Source organism: Halyomorpha halys, unplaced genomic scaffold (assembly GCF_000696795.3).
Source record: "Halyomorpha halys isolate HHAL.00 unplaced genomic scaffold, Hhal_1.1 Scaffold559.1, whole genome shotgun sequence".
NCBI lineage: Eukaryota > Metazoa > Arthropoda > Insecta > Hemiptera > Pentatomidae > Halyomorpha > Halyomorpha halys.
Window position 1 is genome coordinate 171,550 of NW_027113985.1, and position 19,308 is coordinate 190,857.

Sequence of the window (19,308 nt, forward strand, 5' to 3'; positions counted from 1 at the left end):
TAGAAGTTATGGTGTGAATATCCATAGGAGTTGTAATGCGCCAGTTCTCCTGCTAGTTTTTTTACTCCCCCAATATAACAACTGTTATATTTTTATCTATATAATAAAACAAAAAAAAATTCCCCACCTACATGCAGACAAAACAACTTCACCTATGTTGACTTTAACTTTTTTAAAACAAGTGTAACTTTTTTTTGTTAAACTTTTTTTATTGTCAAACACCGTTAGGTTTGACAATAAAAAAAGGATTTGCAGAAAAAAAAGTTTCAACATATGTTGAAAATGAAATTAGTGGGTAAGAAAAATAAACAGTGTAAATAAGAAACTTATTTAAGTGAAACTTTATTACTGTTTAAACAAATTTATTGTCATTTTGACCATATTTCAGGAAAAAGTGAGCCACAAATGAGACAGAATAACCAACAGTTTTAGTGATTAGTAAGGGTTTTAGGAGGGATATAAAAAATATAACTTGAAAATTTAGAGGTTATTGCTAGTGTATTTGTACAGGAAATATTACCAATAACTATTTTATGCCAATTATTTAAACTGTATAATAGTGAATTATTATCAACATTGCCATTTATAACAAAAATAAAAATAATATTTTACTTCTTTCAATGATTTGTTGGAATGCTAGTTTGTGTCATTTCATTATTGACCAGTGAATTAGCAAACATCAAAATTTTAAAACTTTTTTATGAGAAATAATAGTACTAAAACATTTTACTATTGACAGGTATAAATAACAGTTAGCTTCAAAATACTAAAAACAAAAATGGCACTAACTTTTTTTAAATAACAATGTTACTAGTAAAATTTGAGTGAAGACGCACCTTTATACCTACAGTACGTCAAACAGGCATTCAAACTACTTATAAAATAAATCAAACTAAATTCAAAATCAGATGCTGATAAAGGGTTACCTTGTCAACCTTCAATATCAAGCACCACCAGTAAGGGCAATGGACTCAGAAATTTATTTTGCTCTTGTATGAATCTATTCAGCATTTTTGTCAATTATCAACCTAAAGGTTTAATAATCATGATAAACACAATATCCTTAATCTTTATTTATTTATTAGGATTAATAAATTGAAAATATTACGGAGGATCAAGTCAGTGGAAACAATTTTAAAACCATTTTTTTATTGATAGAAAAACATGAGAATAAATACATTAACTAGATTAAAATACTGCTGTATAAAAAAACAAAGACATTTTTATTAGTCTACTTGTATTCAACATGTAATTGAAGTTTGGAAATTAGACGTGTGGTTAGCAATTTAAAAATAAAATCAGATAAGACGAATGATTTCTGTATGATATTTACTTATTAAAAACAAATATAAATTTTCTCATCAAACAAAACAAAATTAGTGATCTTTTTGTAATTATAACTAATATTAATGTCTAAAAGTTGAAACAATTCTTTATTTGGTGTTCATATTTTCTTCATTTCAAATCAAATTCATTAAATTGAAATAACTATTAGTATTGAACTTTTAGTGTTAATACTAAATAATATTTCGTTAGCGACTATGATAAACAATAGTTGGAAAAATAAATTTATCATGAACCTCTTTAGTACAATATAAAGTACAGCACCTCCTAAATCCCAGTATTTTTCACATTTCTTTAATTAATAGGCAGATAGAGCTTAGCCTTAGATTGAAGAGTTGTTATAAATTAGAGTGATAAGTCATTGTGCCTTCTTTATCTTTTATATCATTCCTAATTTTTTTTATAAATTAGGGTAGGACACAAAAATTAATGGCCTTATCAAAGTTTCTTATGATTTTTTTAACAAATTATTTTACAGCACTTGAGATTAAATAATTTCTCATCACATATATTTATAAATAAACTGAACTCAAAGCTGTAAAGAGTGCCATTTACACTAAAGTAGAGATAATGCAAAACAAAGGAAAGATGGTTTGGTATAACAAGATCTTATAGTTAAAAATACATGCTATACTAACATTATATGATTAAATCTTGATCATCTTAGAGACAATTTTAAGTAAAATACCTAAATTGGTTAGGCTAGCTATACATCCAAAAAAATTAACTATTACACTGAAGGCATTGCTCAACCACCACTTTCAGAACAAGCATTGTCCTGTCAGAATCACTTATCACCAATCATAATCCAATGGGAACTGGAGTACAAAATGCATTAGGAAAAGAAACTGATTTTAGTTTCAAAAACATTTTAAACAATAAAATACTTTACATAATCATGATTACTAAAGCTTCTTTATTGGTGATGAGTAAAAAGCTGAATCAGGATTAAAATTATCTTTGTTAGTCGTTAGTTTCCCATGATTAATATTTCTTTTATAATTTAATATTTATCATAATTTCAATATTCTCCATCAATATGATTCATACTAAACAATACCAGTAAATAGAACTTGTCATAAAGTTTTAATTTCTTTTCCATTGGTTAATATCTTTTCCAACAACTCTCAGCCAGAGCTGTTACTCATTTCACAATTCATGTGAATTCGGTGCAAATTGCACCATAAATTGAATATCACAAATAACATAGGTCAAACGTTAACGTGACTTCCAATTACCTCCATTGTGTTCAGTGGTAATATGACTTCTTAATGTACTCAAATATCCTGTTCGATAGTCACAATGAAAGCAAACAAAGCAGAGCTTGCGCAGAGAACACAGGAAATGAGTTCTGCCAATTATACTTGTTTCAGCAGAGGGATTTATATGCCTTCTTTTTATGTGTGAGTTGAGCGAGCGAGATGTTTTAGCTTTATAATCACAATACGGACAAGGGGTTTTCAAAACATCATCAACATCAGGTTTGACTGATTTATTTCCAGCATGTTTTCTCCTTAAATGTCTTCTAAGAGTAGATTGAGCAAGGGCTGTATAATTACAGTGTGGACATGGATGATTCCTCTCGCCAATATGAATTTTTATATGTTTTTTGAGATCATCTGATCTAGTAAAATAACTATTACAAAATGTACAAGCGAATGGACGATTACCATTATGAACTGCCATATGTCTCTTTAAGTGAGCTGGACGAGCAGTTCGGAAACCACAAGGACACACATAAGGTTTATCCTTAGAATGAGATAACATATGAGAGGTCAGATCTCCCCGGCGAGCTGTTTTATATTCACAAAGCTCACAAGCGAAAGGTCTGTCACCAGTATGCTTACTCATATGCATTCTAAGGGATGTACTAGAGTTGGCTGAATAATCACATAGAGAACATGAATAAGGTTTTTCTCCTGTGTGAATTCTCATATGTTTTTTTAAATCACTAGAAGAAGATACAGAACGGCCACAAACTTCACAAGTATGGATTTGTACATTTGTGTGCCTCCTTAAATGTTGTTTCAAGCGACTTTGATAAGTTGTTGTGTAAGGACAAAGTTTACATGAAAAAGTACCACTACTATCTGCATGCTTAGCAATGTGCTTAGTTAAATCATTCATAAATCCAGTCCTATATCCACATTCATTACATTTCAAAAACAATTTAACAGCACGTCGAGAAAACTTGGAAAATAAATGCGTATTTTTTATGTGGCATTTAAGCTGGCTTAGATGAGGAGTATGAAATTCACAATCAAAACATTCATATTCTTTAGTAGTTTCATTATTTTCTTTCTTACATTCTGAGGCATTTGGCAAATCAACCCCTTCAGCTTCTGTAAGAATAAAGAATATATAACAGACCACATTAAAAAACTAATATATATAAGAAATACATTATCTCTAATCTAGCATTCAGTTAATAAGTGGATTAACAAAGCATTACTTTAACGTTATGAAGGAGATGGTCAGGGTGTGGTGAAAAGGAAACAAAAAATAGTTAACAATTATATTTTTTGGAGGAGTCCTAACCACCCCTAAAATAAATAGTGGTTAACTATTTTTTGTTTCCTTTTGACCGCACCTCTGAACATCTACATAATTTGAAAAATACGGTCAATCATTTATACATATAACATTAATTTAATGAAGTATAAGCACTTATCTGCTGGAGTGAGAAATGTTTAATGTTTTAAAACAAAAGAAATAATGATAATTGCTCCTCTTAGTTTTTTCTATATTTTTTTTACCCATTTTCAATTTGTTTAATATTTAGAGGAATGGAGAATAATAATAAATAAAGGAAAAACATGTGGGTATGAGATGGAAGCGCTGATGGAGGAAGCTACTAGGCAGAAATACCAAGAGAGACTTCAGCACCGGTGTCAAGAGTGGATTGTGGAGGAGTTGGGTGCACAAAAAAAATGTGGAACAGACTGGGAGAAGCAATCAGGACTACGGCACGTGAAGTTCTAGGAGAGAGAAAGACTGGAACGAGGAACCTATGGTTTGATCGGGATTGTGAGAAAAGAGGTTTGTCGGCCCATACAAGAAAGGAATGAGGCTTAAATGAAGAAGCTCCAAAGGAAAACTCGCAGGATATGATGCATATTCCGAAAGAAGAAGAATAATGTGACATAAGAAAAGAGCACATGAGGCAAGAAGACTCAGGCATGCAAGAGCATATTCAGGCATGAGAAAGCCGAAAGTTCTATAAGGACGTTAAATGGCTAAAACAGGGATTCACTCAACAGACTGAAATGTGCCTAGACCAATGTGGAAACCTTATCACCGGGGCTGAACAAATTAAAGATAGGTAGCTCCATTACTTTAAGGAGATTCTAAACCCTGAGACAAACAATATGTACTTCCACCAGGTTTACTAATCTAATAATGACGAGGATTTTGATGAGGAGGTACCACCGGGCAGGGAAGAAATTAAGGACATAATCCAAATTATGTCCATATTAGATAAAATCTAATACGCCTGATGGTATATAATGGAAATCCATTGATTTTGAAAATCCATCACACAGTCCATATTTATCACTAGGTGACTTTCATATGTTTCATATACCATTGAAAGAGGATTTAAGAAAGGAGTCTTTCACTGATGTTGCAGAGGTTGAGAGTTTTGAGTGTAAATGGATGAAGAATTTTCCATTTAGTGAGGAAAATGCGTCGTTAAGGAGAGTGATTATATAGAAAAATGATATATTTTTGGTTAACCATATACTTTAGTCAATAATTACTTAGAAACTAATTCTCATTATTTTCTTAAAAGTAATATTAAAACAAACAGAGATTGTACAATTGTACCTGTTTCAGTTAAATTGCAAAAAGAATCGTCTGTAACAAGTTTCACTTCAACAGGCCAAGCAGTTTCCCATTCATCTGTAATAGCAAACATCAAATTACAACAGCAATGATCATCACCATGTAATAATATCTCTATAATTTCCTAGATTTATTACCATAATAAGAAGGAATACTTTCTCATTATATACACCTTGATCTTTCACAAATATAACTATATTCAAAATAATTATTTTTTTTGGTAATCAGAATATAACGAACATCGTTGAGAAAAATAAAGAAAAAATAAATAATTTATAAGATAAATTAATGTTTAAAAAGTACAATTCTTCATTTCAAACAACAAATCAGTAGGAAATTAACTGAGCTAAAAATAATATATAATGTTAGGATAACCTAATTAAAAATTATATGTTATCTATTCATGGAAACTTCTAACATCAAAAAATTCAAAAAGAGCTGTCAAGTGTTAACACAGTTCAAATTATTGTAACCAACCTACCTTGTGCTTCATACATTATTTGAGGGGTCATAAATTATAATTTCAAAGAAAATTTATTTCTACAACTTATTTAAAACAGTTTCAACTCCGTGTAATTTTTTTTTTCAATTTTTACTTCCAAGTTATGATTATTGATTAGAGAAGACATATACACTTGGTATAAGAAGCTTGACAATCAATACGGTAAAGCCAAAGAGCTAACAAACAGATGGTGGATTCAGACTTATTTCCTAATAAGAAAAAAAACTATGGTTCCACCAGTTTTTTAATGTAGAGTACAATAAAACTATGAAACAAATTATTGATGGTAGCTTCTTATATCTTGTCGTTTTATCCTAATCCGGTTAGAATCTGTCAGTACTCGTTGGTATTGAAGTGTAAGAAAATAACATCTGTAAAAAATATCTAACAACTATGAATCGCCAACCAGTCATTTCGTTTCTAATACCCTTATATAGGAATTGTGCATCCTAAAAAAAAGTTAAAATTACAAGGTGCTAGAGGGTACCTCATCAAATTCCTTTATAGTTTCAAAAAACGTATTGGGCGCTTCTGACTGCTTTTTTTGGTTGTCAGGAAGAATAAACGCGATATGTGGTGCAAAAAGTTAGTAATGAAAAGAAAAATCTATACCCCTGCAAATTTAACAAACGAACTAAGGATGTATCCGCGTGATTGTCATAAGTATCTCAGAACGAAAGAAAAAAGGTTGCATAAACCATTTTTCGTCACTCATATCACTTTAAAAAGAAGAATATATTACTACAAAAGAATAATACGAGCATTAGAGAAGCTATAACCCCTCACGAATGATTAAATGCAACAGAAAATTCCTCGCGACCGAGAGCACTTTAAAGACCTACAATATTCTTACATAACTTCAGCTATGTGAATTTCCAGTTACATAGTTTCTGAAACTGACATTTGTTTGTAATATCCGGTAAGTTCCTGGCACACCGTTTAAATTGTACAAGTGCGGTTTGTACAAATTAAAATGATTCAGATTCAGCAGTCAGTACAAGCAGCTTGTACAATCAGAATGCTTGCGAAAAATTATGCTACTTACGCAAAAGATTGATTATGCATACAAGTCAAAAGTTTGCAGTGAGCATGTCCATCTTTATAGTTGAAATTATGATTTTCATCCGTTATTTGAGATTTAGCCTTCGCGAGTTCATTTGTAAATGTCCTAACGCCCATTAGTAGCTCTTCCACTCCAAATGTCTTTAAAGAAATTAAGGTAATTAACGGTGTCAATTGAATTTATTCATTCGCTTGAAAAAAAAAAAAAAAAAAAAAAAAAAGCAGGCTGATTTAAGTGGTACAGTCCCATTTCGTTCAATGACAACCCATTACTGTGTCGGACCTCCTCAAGCATCTTCCACCAATTTAATCGGCTGTCCTCCAATTCAGAATTCACATATCAAAGTTTCCTTGACGTGGCTTCTCGGTCAGGTGTCATACATTTTTTCGATCAAAAATTGTTTTGGGCTCTCATGGAGCCCCATTCTTGCGATATGTCCTACAGCTTACTGAGCCACCAGGTTTTTACACCATTTCCTTTCACTTTCCAGTAACAAATCTGTACTCATTAGCACATTTGTATACTCCGATTCAGTAATAAATCGTCAGGTTTGAGGTTTTGGTGATCAAGTGATACCTTTGTAAAGAAGAAATTTTTCGCTTTATGTCTCTATAGTAGTGTAGCCAAGATTTCGTTTTGGAGGTAGAGGGACAATCTAAGGAACTATTTTCCATCAGTTATGCAATAAATCATAACTGAGAAAATTTAGTATAACATAAACTTTATTTTAAAGTTTATACAATTTTTGTTTACAAATAAAAATAAATAAATTTGTAAAATTTAATTTCGGAGAAGTGAGAGTTAGCTAAGACAATGGAACCTGGACTTGTCCATTGGCTATGCCAACTATACATACTTCAGTATCAAATCTTCCTTTCGGTTTTAACAAAATTATATATAATTTTACAATTACCTTAAATTTTGTATAATACTTAATCCGACAAAATTGAGTTCATCCAAAGGTCAAATTTGATATTCTTAAAGCCTTGACAGAGTATGAATTCTAAAATATTGTTCTAGGGGTTGAATATAGTTCAGGTTTTATATCATAATTGTTCCTATGGTCTAATATTAAGTTGTACACACAGCTTGCTCCTCTTTTAAATTATCTACCGCCCTCTCTAAGTAGAGCAGACTACTTCTTTCCACCCGAATACAGCATATCATGTACACTGAGCTTTCTTCAGAAACCCCATGCCCCCTCTCCATACCACTAACTGTGAGATCTAACAATACTAGAAGATTTGTGGTTTCCAGGAGCGAACCAACGGTCCTTGGAGTATCCCCTTTTTGAGGTCCTAATCCCCCATACTATCAGAAAAACTGAAGCTTTTATAGTTACCTACTCAGACTGATTTGGACTTACTGTGCAAAAATACAAAAAAAATAAATAAATAAATTCATTATTGAACTACTTATTATTTATTTCTCTTGTGGAAAAAAAGGTGTTGACAATATAAAATTCATTGTTTTCATTTTAAAACTTTATGTTCTCATGCAAGTTAAAATATTAAAATGTTTTATCTTAATTTTAATTTTTATCAAACATGGAAAGTTTAATACTGGAAGATTATTGATTGACCGTGTGTGAAGATGGAAGGAATATGGTCCGGGTGCGGTCAAGAAAAACTCAAATAGTAGAAATATAATAATATTTAAGTTTAAATATTTAAATATTTTAAAAGTTAAAGAAATTTAATAAGTTTAAGTTGAAAGTAAAATACATACCTTCACTTAAGCTGCAAGATCTCTCATGTTCAAAAAATCTTTATATCAATTTAAAAAATCAATACAAAGTTCTTGAGACATATTGAAAGAATTTTTGGATTCATAAAAAATATATATACATATACTATAAAAGGATGGTCGAGACAAGATGTTACTAAAACAATGTGTTTTTCAAATAACGCAAAAATTGTATTATTGAGTTTCTTTACTCTATTACAAATCAAAACTTCAGGAAAAATATGTAAATTATTCAATTTCTGTGTTGTTTTTTTAATTTTTACCCCTTCTTAACAGACATCTCTGTATAATGGATGAACAAAATTATCTTCCTCCTAGGTTTTATTCCTTATATAGAAGTTTCACTGTATTAGTAACAACAGCTGTTTCACCATCATAACTGTGCACAGCAGGGGATACAAATGAAGACATTTTATAAATATAAATGCATGATGTGTGTTAAAACAAAAGATTTGTATAATGTGTCGTTATCTGAGTCTTATCACTCTCCCAAATGATATTTAGAAGTCAAAAGTCACTTAATACAAATTATTCCCTGTTTTTTAAGTATCAAAAATCATCTATAACAGATGCAGTTTGAAGGAAATGAAAGTTTGCCATATTTAAAATGTTTGGGAACTGCTGAATTAGAGGTTCCTGCCTCATACTAACTAGAGTGTAATCATGATGAAATTACACTCAAGATTCATTTCTTGGGGCCCACTAAAAAAAATATTAACTGCCCCAGATAGGAATTCAAACCACACTGTTCTGAACCAGACATTTTGGGACCATCACCCTCATATGCTTGACCATTAAAGAGATTCTATTTGTCTATGGACAAATACATAAACTGAAGCAAGTAGTAAAATACTGTTGTACATCTACAAATATATGTGAAGAGATGAATGTAGAGGATTCTATCACCATTAGGCATGAAAATTTGATTCATTTAAAAAAAATATTTTATTTATATAAGTTTAGTCAAGATACAAAAGTCTAGAAACCGTAGTCATAGGAATATCATACATAGGAGGTACTTCTCTGTTCTCTAGAGGAGGTTCATTCAAAGTAAATGAATCAACCAATACACACCTTTCTTCTGGTGCTGGAGTAAGGCAAAGATTTAAGGCTGGGTATAATACAAGACCAACTAATGCAAGTGTTACTAGACAAAAAATAGGAATGGCAACAGCCCAATAAAACTGAGGAAAATAGAAATAAGGTAAAAAGGAGGATGGTATTAAGGACCAAGTGAGAAAAACATAGAAAGCAGTAGTAGAGGCTAAATACAAAGTGAATCCATAATTTGCTCGGCTAGGAGATGGTGATGGTGAACTAGCAGGTACGTCCAGTTCCATCATTAAATAGAAAACTGTTCGATTGTTCGGGTAATCAGAATCAACAGGTCAAAGAATGAAGTTGCGCTAACTCTCAAATGTCTTGCTTCAGCAGCAGAAAACTTCCTGCAACAAAAAAAAAAATAAATAGATAATATAATTTGTTTTTAATTTAAAAATGTTTAATGCTGATTAGAGAAAACATTTATTTTGTAATAAATCATGAAAATGTATAATACAAACAAAAAAATTAATGATCAACTATATTCTACAGACTTCACAATAAAACATTTGTTGAACATGCTTCTGGAAAAAGAAAATTTTTTTATTATTTCGGGTTGGTCTTCAAAGGAAGGAGTTTCAGAGATTAAGTAAAGATATTCCATTTAGTGGTAGGTCTGATACTTAAGGTTAACAGGATCAAAACTATTTTGGCCATGCATGGAGCAATAAGAAAATGCAAGATTTGGGTTTCAAGTGGAGGATGTTCCAATAAGGATTTGAAATGAAGGTAGAAATAGCAAAATTGATCAAACCTGAAATGAATTAACTTTTTTCTTCTATGTTTCATACTTTTTAATCTTTAGGCAAAACTATCATGTTAAGCTAAGTATAATCTTATTCTTCTATCAAAACCTTGTTTGTGTACAAAGGTGAAGAAATGTCTCAAATATCCTTCCAACTCTTCATAGGTCATAGGACATTCTACTTATTTTTCTTAGATAACAACAAATATCAAAATATTCATTATACTTTATACCGCGACCCGTCAACTAGTTACTCGCAATAGACACCTCACTCTCCAGTCAACTACTGGATGCATGAGTTAAGCCATTCTTAGTCAATTTTCACAATGTTAATACATTGTACTTTCAGTTATCTGGACTCTTCTTATAATCTAAACTGTCCAGTAAAAACAAAACAATAAAACAAAGTGAGAGGATGGTTGGAAAGCTTAGTTCAGAAAAAAAAAAGATTCATACAGAACCAGCGACAAATTATAATCAACAAATGCCCACTTGGGAGGTTCAATTTCCAGACATCTCCTTAAAGGATGAAGATTAAAGATCTTATTCCAATCATTATATTCAAAGGGCAGCAGGGAACATACACAGTAGCAATAAATCCTACAATGCCCAAGAGAAAAAGCAGTGAGAAATTTCCTCCAAATGTCAAAACTAAGTATAATAAAAAGTTTATAATAATCTATTTTTATCCAAACTATGCATTTTCAAGTGAGTATACATACAAATATATCCAGTTAATAAAGCTTTAGATTTAATCTTTCATTGTTTGTAATTTTCCCAAACACTCCCCCAGCAGCTATTAGTTCAGATTACTGAGATTTTCCACAGATTACCAATCAAACTTCTCCAACAATTTTAAACTGTAAAGCAGACTATTCTATGTGTAAATCTTAAAACCTGGAGTTTCGTGGTAAACGTCTTTTGTATCACCCTACTTAGTAGCTTTTCAGGAATAAATTTTATTTCCGTAAGCTTGTATTAGGCTGGGTTCATGAGCTTGTTTAGAAAGATAATATGGACATAATTGGATAGATAATTCTCTTTTGTGACTGGTGGAGGAATGTATTCTGCGAGGATGATTTCCCCAGGCCATCCCTATCCAGAAATTCAACTGCAATCTAATTATTATTGCACCATGGTACACATGATACTGAATAACTTTCTCCAAGGTTATCTATGATTTTACATGTTAAAAATTTCTAGTATTTATTCCTTAAATACTTATTAATTTATAAATTATTATTAAATGATAATAATAATGCATGAAGCAATAAGAAAATGCAAGATTTGGGTTTCAAGAGGATGTTCCAATAAGGATTTGAAATGAAGGTAGAAATAGCAAATTATCATCATCATTATTATTATTAATTTATAAATTATTAAAAAAATAATTAGGTAAGTTGTATAAAAATCAAACTACAGGATTATGTATAGCAGTTTGAAATAACTTAAATCAGAGGAAAATCAAGAAACTATTTTTTTAAAAAATGTAGAAAAGAATTAGAGCTACTTGCACAGCCAACTGGAGATTTTTAAATACAAATATATTGAAAGACGAGAGCTCTAGATAATAAAAATAAATGTATACTCTTCAACAAGTCATATTTAAAAATAGAGTTATTAAAATTAAAATACAAATATCATATTTTCAGATAATATGGATTTTGAAAATCTGAATCAATCATATAACACATTTAAATACAAAATCAGGATATGTTAAATTGTTACTTTGAAACAGCCTTTATATTTTGGTCAGAAACTGCCCGTGGTAGGTCTTTCCTAATCCACTCCTCTTCCCAATGGGATTCCATTCCTTTCCTCATTTGTTGCTCCAAAGCCCTTCCGACCATTAAATCCCGTATCTATAATCACTTCCTCTCCACCCAATATACAAAAAATAACAACTAAATCTTTCAAATGAAGTTAGTTAATAGATAGAAAGATGAATGATTTTACTACACATGAAATTTAACATAAATATAAGTGAATGTTTTTAAGATTTAATTAAAATCTGAAAATATGCATATATTTATATATTATCATTATTTAATTTTTTTTTTGTTTTATTTCCCATTAGGAAATACCTTATAATTTACAATTTGTTAGATTTATTTTTGCTATCTTTTAATCTTTTCTGATTTCTTTTACATTTAATGTGCATGATTTTCATTTAATAAATGCAAATCAGTATATAAACGTTAATTACTTCTGGTTAATTATCTATAGTTCATTGTTATATTATTTGTTTAGAAGTTATTTGCCATATAATTATTGATATGATAGATGGTTTTATTTTAATCTATTTATTTTGTAATTATGAGAGATAGTTGACCGTGGATGACATACGAGATGGTTGGGGGTGTGGTCAAATTGAAACACAAATAAGTGGTGTAACTTATTTAATTGTGCCAATGTTTTGGCTAGAGTTTCTAGCCTTCATCAGGGCTAAGAACAGAACAAGATTTTGCCTCTTAATATTTTATATTTGGCCTCTTTATCAATCATCTTTCCATATTTCAATTTTTAAATTATTAATAACTAATATATTCATACTTCTTTGCATTATATAACTTCATTTTTATTTTATTTTTCTAATTATGTTATTTTACCTACTTTTTCAATTACCTATGTATACATTTTATTTTCCACTTCTCTCATCACTTCATTTTATTAATTCCAATCTGTAAAATTAATCCCTTTATGTCATTCTGTATATATTTTATTTTTTATTTTCTATACTTATTGGTTGTTATCTTGTTCTGTTCTTAGCCCTGATGAAGGCTAGAAACTCTAGCCGAAACGTTGGCACAATTAAATAAGTTACACCACTTATCTGTGTTTCAATTTGACCACACCCCCAACCATCTTCTCCTCGTATTTATTTTATTTTTATTTATTTAATTTACTCGTCTCAATTTTTTCAGTTTATTAAGTTTTTTTATTATAGTATTTTACTCAAAGGCACTTAAGCCCAATTTCAATCCATTATATTATCCTAAAGGGACATGTCCCTGAATAAATGATCAATATTATTATTATTATATGATGTATTTTTATTATATATATATAGTTTTATGTTAACTACTAGCAGCAGGCCAATAAAGACTACCAGATACAGCTCAAACTTGGAAATAAGTAGTAGCATTTAATAATTAATCAATCTAGAAATTGATATATAGATATAACAGATACATTATATTCTCATATTTGTGTGATTAAGCTTAGTATAAATTAAATTGATCTTCAATCTTGATCAGATCGACAGAAAACTATTTTCGATACAGTGTGGAGGACTACAATAAATTTTCTGATAAGCCATTAGTTGTCCAACTATATTTATTACCCCAAACTCAGAAATAAAGATGAAAAACCAATGAGGTGAAATATGAACCATATATATATATATATATATACCAGCCATCTTATGTTATACTTGATACCTCATTAAGTGTAAATTCCTAGTTCAGTAACAGATTAGCTAGAATAAGGAGTGTAAATAAACATTGCTTCACATATATATTAGGCCTATGTGGGCAAGCAATATAAAAATGGCATAATAGCCTATTTATTTTGATTTTGGAAACAAAAAATCATTGCTTCATGTTAGTTCAATAAAGAAAAATTAATTTAAAAACATATTACATAAATAGATGCATAAAATTCAAAAGTTTAACCCAATAAATATGATTTACAAATTAAATTGAAATTGATTTACAAATTAAAGAACAGCCTTGACATTTAACATGTCCTTGATTTAATCACAAAGAAATATATACATAAATAAACAATTAAGTTCTAAACTGCAAAAAAGTATGAGTAAAACTCCTTTGTTTATTCCTAAATACTGAAAACGTGCTTAATGGAAATGACAGATAATTTCAGGGACCATTAAATAAGAATAAGTGATTTCATTAAAACTTTTTCGTTTTACTTACAAAATGAAATTAACAAAAACATGACAAAAATATATTACAAAATTACTTACAAACAAATGAAAAAAAAAAAAAAAGACAAATATGACTTAATTTAGGTTATAATAAACAAAATAAAAGGTAGCTTCTGTAATGAAGACCAACCCATCCTTATTCATCCATAATAAACAGTTCAACCAAAACTGTTTTCCTCCCTTTCAAATCAGTTTTGAGCACAACCTAACAAAACAGTTCGACAAATATTCAAATGAATTACAATGTAAAAATCGCAGTTATTGTAAGACATTTGTAATTTTTTTCTGAGCAAGTAGTAAGTTTGTTGATTATGTGGTCTTTGATTTCATCTTCGTTTTCTTCAGTTTTTTTAATCCATCCATATTTCCTCGCAATAAACTGCAATATGCTTGTTGGAATTTGTGTACATCTTTTGCTTCTACCTACAAAATAAACATAATAATACAGCCAATTAATTCAACTGAAGCGAATAGCATTAAACAGAAAACAGACATGATAGTGTTATCTAATGATATATTACAGAAACAAGAAATAAATAAATTACATTACAACACTTACAGATATGTTTCAAAGTGAACAACTGACAATTTTCATTTCAAGAAAAAAAAAGAAAAGAATAAGAAAACATTAATCAATGTCAAACGTGTACATGAAATTATCTTCAACTTTCTTTAAATCTATTATCAACTTGAAAACAGTATCATAACTTTTACTTACAACAGTAGAAATTTTGCTTTTTGATAATGTGGCACGAAGCAAGCACATATATTCCTCAGGTTCAGGATTTTTACTACCATCCTTGGGTAAATGTCTATCTCGACCATCATCTAAACAGATAAATTATACTAACTAACAGAGCATATAAATTAAAGTTGCATAAGTATTTAAAATAAATCTATATACTACTTACATCTTTTCATGGTTAGAGTAACAGACCCAGACTCCCTGGCCCGCACAAACATTTTGGTGAGTTCATTCAGAAACTATCAAACATTCTTATTAAATTTTCGAAAGTAATTTAATCACTCAATATCATACATAGATACTTACAGCATCATTCTCCAGTAATACCATGGTAAATGGCAATCAGAAATATTTTAAAAATAGAATGATTTTTTTATTATTTAGCAGTATAAATTTATCAATACAGATTCATCACGAAAGCAGCCTTAACCTCAGGTGCAGCCTTAAAAAATCTTGATGAGCGAAATGGTCAATAGGAAACCAATAGCTCCACATGAACCTTCGGGCCCAACATGACATGAGGGCTCCCAGATAGTGAACACGTAACAATCACAGCCATCTTAAGTCGAATTTAATTAACTAAAATAAGTTATGAACCATCTTTGCAATACTTTACTCGCATATAAAAATATTTATTATGGAAATATCTACTTCAATTGCACAAATAGAGATGGTTTCATAGCTATGAGTTAATTTACGAACAAATAATATCCTATGGGAAGGTAATAGTAAGGTTTTACAATTCAAAGAACTACTTAACAATTCAATTAAATTAATTGAAGCACTAAAATGTAAGACACTGAAAGAGCATATGCAATGTTGTACTATCTTATTCATATGAATAACGAAACTTATTTACTTACGCAATCAAAAAATTGTTGTCTTGGCTTAAAGTTCTTGTACATCGGCCTCTTTTGGGTTCAGGATCTACTCTGAGAGATTCATAAGCAATTCTTGCTTCTTCCTCGTTAGAAAAAGGAACACTTATAGTTCTACAGATATACGTTCAAAAAAATATAAGTTTAAAAATAAAATTATGATCATGATTAATGTTTTAACTTATTTAACAATATTAGAAATATATAAACTTAGGAAGCTATTTTTATTTACACACTATAAACCGTATAAAAGACATATCTATCCCTTAAATCTTAAAATAAACTATTTTAAAGGATACAAATTTAAAACACCCCCTTCACTCATGTCGTTATCATTTAGCACTGCCATACGAATCTCCATTCTCGGTTACTCTGTGATTGTTTCTCTTTGGGTTTGGCATGGCTTTCAAAATGTCATTTGTTAAATCAAAACAACTTTATCTGCTTGTGATATTGATGATAAAGTAGCCTGTTACACGCAATGTATGTTGTTAAGAACTCAGAAGAATAATGTTATTAAATATGAACTAGTTGAGCTAACTTGCCGGAATGCATAAAAAAGTTTATTCCAAAAATTTGAGTTTGGTTCCTAGGCTAGTGAAACTAGCCCACAAATTCAATCGGTTTTATCTGGAAGGTTTGTTCTTTAATATTTTGTTTGATCTACTTAAATGTATTGTTATTATAACGTTTCAATTATTCCTTAACACCTGTATCCTTTAAACTAATGATTTTATTAATTTTTATTTTAAGGACATGGGAAAAATGAATGTAAACCATTTATAGTGGAAGGTCATCAAGTTGGCCTTGTGAGAATGGATTTTGTTGATTTGTTGAAAAAATATCCTGAGGTGTTTGAAATCAAATCAAATTCTGTTGTACTTAATCCAGCTTTCAGAGATTACAATGAGAGAACAAAAAAAGTTGAAAATGTACTGATGGAATGCCGTCAAAATAATTCTTTTATTGCTTTGAATGGGTGGAGAGATGAAGTGAGTATCATTTAAAACATTTTTAAAAGTTATTTTTCAGTTACTGAATACTCCTGTTTGAAGATAATAGTCTGGAATTTTTAATGCTCTCCGAAATTGCTATATTCTTTTTGTATCGGCTGTTGCAGGAAAACTTTATTATTACTACCTTTGTAATTCTCTTTGATTTTTTTTCCAGTATTATGAGATAAGACCGGTATTTTCGTCTGAGCCGCTTCTGAAAATGGACAGATCGGCAACGTGTAAGTCAAGACTTGAGAATTATGCTTAAAACAATCTTTTATTTTTGCAAAGCTTAATAAGAAAATAAAGTGATTCATTTGTCATTAAAGAAGAAGTTTTTATGAGTACTACTAATGTAGGTGGTAGTATTTTTAAAATGAAAGTTATATGTACAAATGATAATAATGTAACTATGACTATCAAATTCTCAAAGTTTCTATTATTAATATCTTTTAATAAACTTTGTTGTGTATGATGATTAGTTAAGTTGTTCGTTAAAAATTAAAATTTATTAGTAGTACTCTAGTTTGTTTATATATATTTTTTTCTGGACTAAATTGAATTATGTTATTATATTTAGCTTTACCGCAATATGTTCGCTTGAAAATAAAGTTTAATGTCAAGTAGGAGCTATTTTGACAATGCAAAGATACATTCAGGCCCAGTATAGTGTGCATGCACAGAAACTATGCACAATAGCATAGTTTATTTCTTGTATAAAATGTGCATGTTATATTAGATAATTCCTTATTCCTATAATCTATAAGCAATTACTTCTATTTCCTTTTCCTTTTGTTTACTCTTTCTTTTTGAATTGTAAATTGAAGAAACTTAGGTTACAGCTGTATAATATTTTACAGATGTAATTCTTGTGGGAGTTTGCTTCGATTTTCAGATGCAATTTTTATATTTGAACTGTTAGTGTCATTTCTGGTATATGTATGTATGGTATATCATACTAGCTCTATATTTGTATAAAGTGATTGTCTATTATTATTAAAATGTGTACCATCACAACCGATAACGGGTCTTTGGATTCTGTACTTAAGAAAAGAAGTACTGTTTCTTCACTAATGGCCATGTAAGGATTGATATGGCAAGCAGTCATTTCCAACTGCTAAGGTTATCCCACACCCTAATTAAGAGGCTGATTGTATCTCAAAAGGATTTTCTAGCCTCAGAGCCTATTGGTGGAATAATATATCTGCCACAGCTGTGATTACACTTTTGTTTATCGATATAAGGTTTAAGTAAGTTTAAACTTATTAGGGTCTAAAATATCTAACGGAAATCATTTTAAGATGGTAATAAAAATGAGGTTGTTGTTGCGAAATGCTTGTCATTTCTCTGTTACAAAATTACTAATATTGCTCCTACTAGACTAGTATACTTGCTTCTGTACTTCATGGATACAAATAATGGCCACTTTTTCAAGATGAGAACACCTTAATTTAAACAAAAACAAAGTATTGCATAGACTATTTGGCTAGAAGATCAAATGATAGTTAAATTGAAAGATTCTAAACTCAGAATGTGATACCTAAACTATTTCAATTATTTGTATGACTAATCTTTAGCAGTTATTGCGTATTTAACACTTATTGGCCATCATCAGTTACAGATATTTTACAATAAAAATTAATTTTTTTTTAAGTACAATAATTCTTCTACTGGTTATGTAAAAACAACCTTTAAGATTTAATACACAACCTTCATCTTCATCAGTTTTCAATCCGAATCACAACTGCTCCTGAAGCTGGATATGCATATACTCATCTCATCAACTATTTAAAAAAAATTATAATAGAACAATGGTATCATTAAGAATAGTTTTATAGTTCAAGGCTTTGAACTTAAAGGCAACAGGTGAGATTAGATTCAGCATCAAAATACTGAAACCATTGGTTCAAGCCAGCCGCACCCTCTCCAACCATTCTCTCCTCTGCCGTTTGCAATCTCACTGACTATATGTGTGTTATCAAATGTTATTGAGAGGAGGAATGTGTTTAATCAAGGGATTTTGATTTGGGATGGGTTCATCCAATTTTCATTATTACTATTAAACGTTTCTTTATTTATTTATTTATCCAAACTTATAATTAGTATTAAATTCAAATAGTTTTGTGTTATTTCTTTTCCTGATCCTATGATAGGAACAAAGAGAAAACCATATTTGCCCGTTAATTGTAATTATTCTTAGGGAGCAACAGCTCTAAAAGATTATTTTTGTATTGTTATTTATTTTATGGTACATTTTCTTTTTGTTGTTTTTATTTACCTCTCCAATCATAGTTCAACACCATTATGGATCTTGGAATCGAGGCATTTTTCAGTTACATCTTTTTTTGTGATGGCCTACAAGTCACACGTCTTCTTGCAAGATGTGATACATACATATAT

At 29.9% G+C, this 19,308-nt stretch overlaps 5 protein-coding genes across 7 annotated transcripts in view; 1 reads left to right on the plus strand and 4 right to left on the minus strand.

The window, feature by feature from the left end:
- Window positions 1-325: 325 nt before the first annotated feature.
- Window positions 326-6,108, minus strand: LOC106684247 (zinc finger protein 771). The gene is made up of 3 exons (XM_014426207.3): window positions 5,669-6,108; window positions 5,170-5,244; window positions 326-3,686 (listed from the first exon to the last, which is right to left on the minus strand). The coding sequence occupies exons 1-3, from the start codon at window positions 5,697-5,699 to the stop codon at window positions 2,563-2,565; spliced, it is 1,230 nt and encodes a 409-aa protein (XP_014281693.1). The 5' UTR covers window positions 5,700-6,108; the 3' UTR covers window positions 326-2,562.
- A 3,349-nt stretch (window positions 6,109-9,457) lies between these two features.
- PIG-P (phosphatidylinositol glycan anchor biosynthesis class P) lies at window positions 9,458-9,838 on the minus strand. The gene has a single exon (XM_014426193.2). The coding sequence runs from the start codon at window positions 9,836-9,838 to the stop codon at window positions 9,458-9,460; it is 381 nt and encodes a 126-aa protein (XP_014281679.2).
- Tcs6 (Threonyl-carbamoyl synthesis 6) lies at window positions 9,702-16,361 on the minus strand. The gene is made up of 3 exons (XM_014426192.3): window positions 16,213-16,361; window positions 15,899-16,027; window positions 9,702-9,943 (listed from the first exon to the last, which is right to left on the minus strand). Exons 1-3 carry the CDS (start codon window positions 16,272-16,274, stop codon window positions 9,841-9,843), a joined length of 294 nt encoding a protein of 97 aa, XP_014281678.1. The 5' UTR covers window positions 16,275-16,361; the 3' UTR covers window positions 9,702-9,840.
- On the minus strand, window positions 14,251-15,734 carry Srp14 (signal recognition particle 14). Its single transcript, XM_014426191.3, has 4 exons — window positions 15,342-15,734; window positions 15,202-15,274; window positions 15,009-15,118; window positions 14,251-14,713 (listed from the first exon to the last, which is right to left on the minus strand). Exons 1-4 carry the CDS (start codon window positions 15,363-15,365, stop codon window positions 14,600-14,602), a joined length of 321 nt encoding a protein of 106 aa, XP_014281677.1. The 5' UTR covers window positions 15,366-15,734; the 3' UTR covers window positions 14,251-14,599.
- The window catches only part of LOC106684235 (uncharacterized), an 11,622-nt gene continuing 8,590 nt past the window's right edge, over window positions 16,277-19,308 (plus strand). For all 3 annotated transcript variants that reach the window (XM_014426187.3, XM_014426188.3, XM_014426189.3), the window contains exons 1-3: window positions 16,277-16,550; window positions 16,667-16,905; window positions 17,084-17,147. In XM_014426187.3, coding sequence (XP_014281673.1) covers window positions 16,463-16,550; window positions 16,667-16,905; window positions 17,084-17,147 — 391 coding nt within the window. In that variant the 5' untranslated portion in view covers window positions 16,277-16,462. The remainder of the gene's footprint in view (window positions 16,551-16,666; window positions 16,906-17,083; window positions 17,148-19,308) is intronic.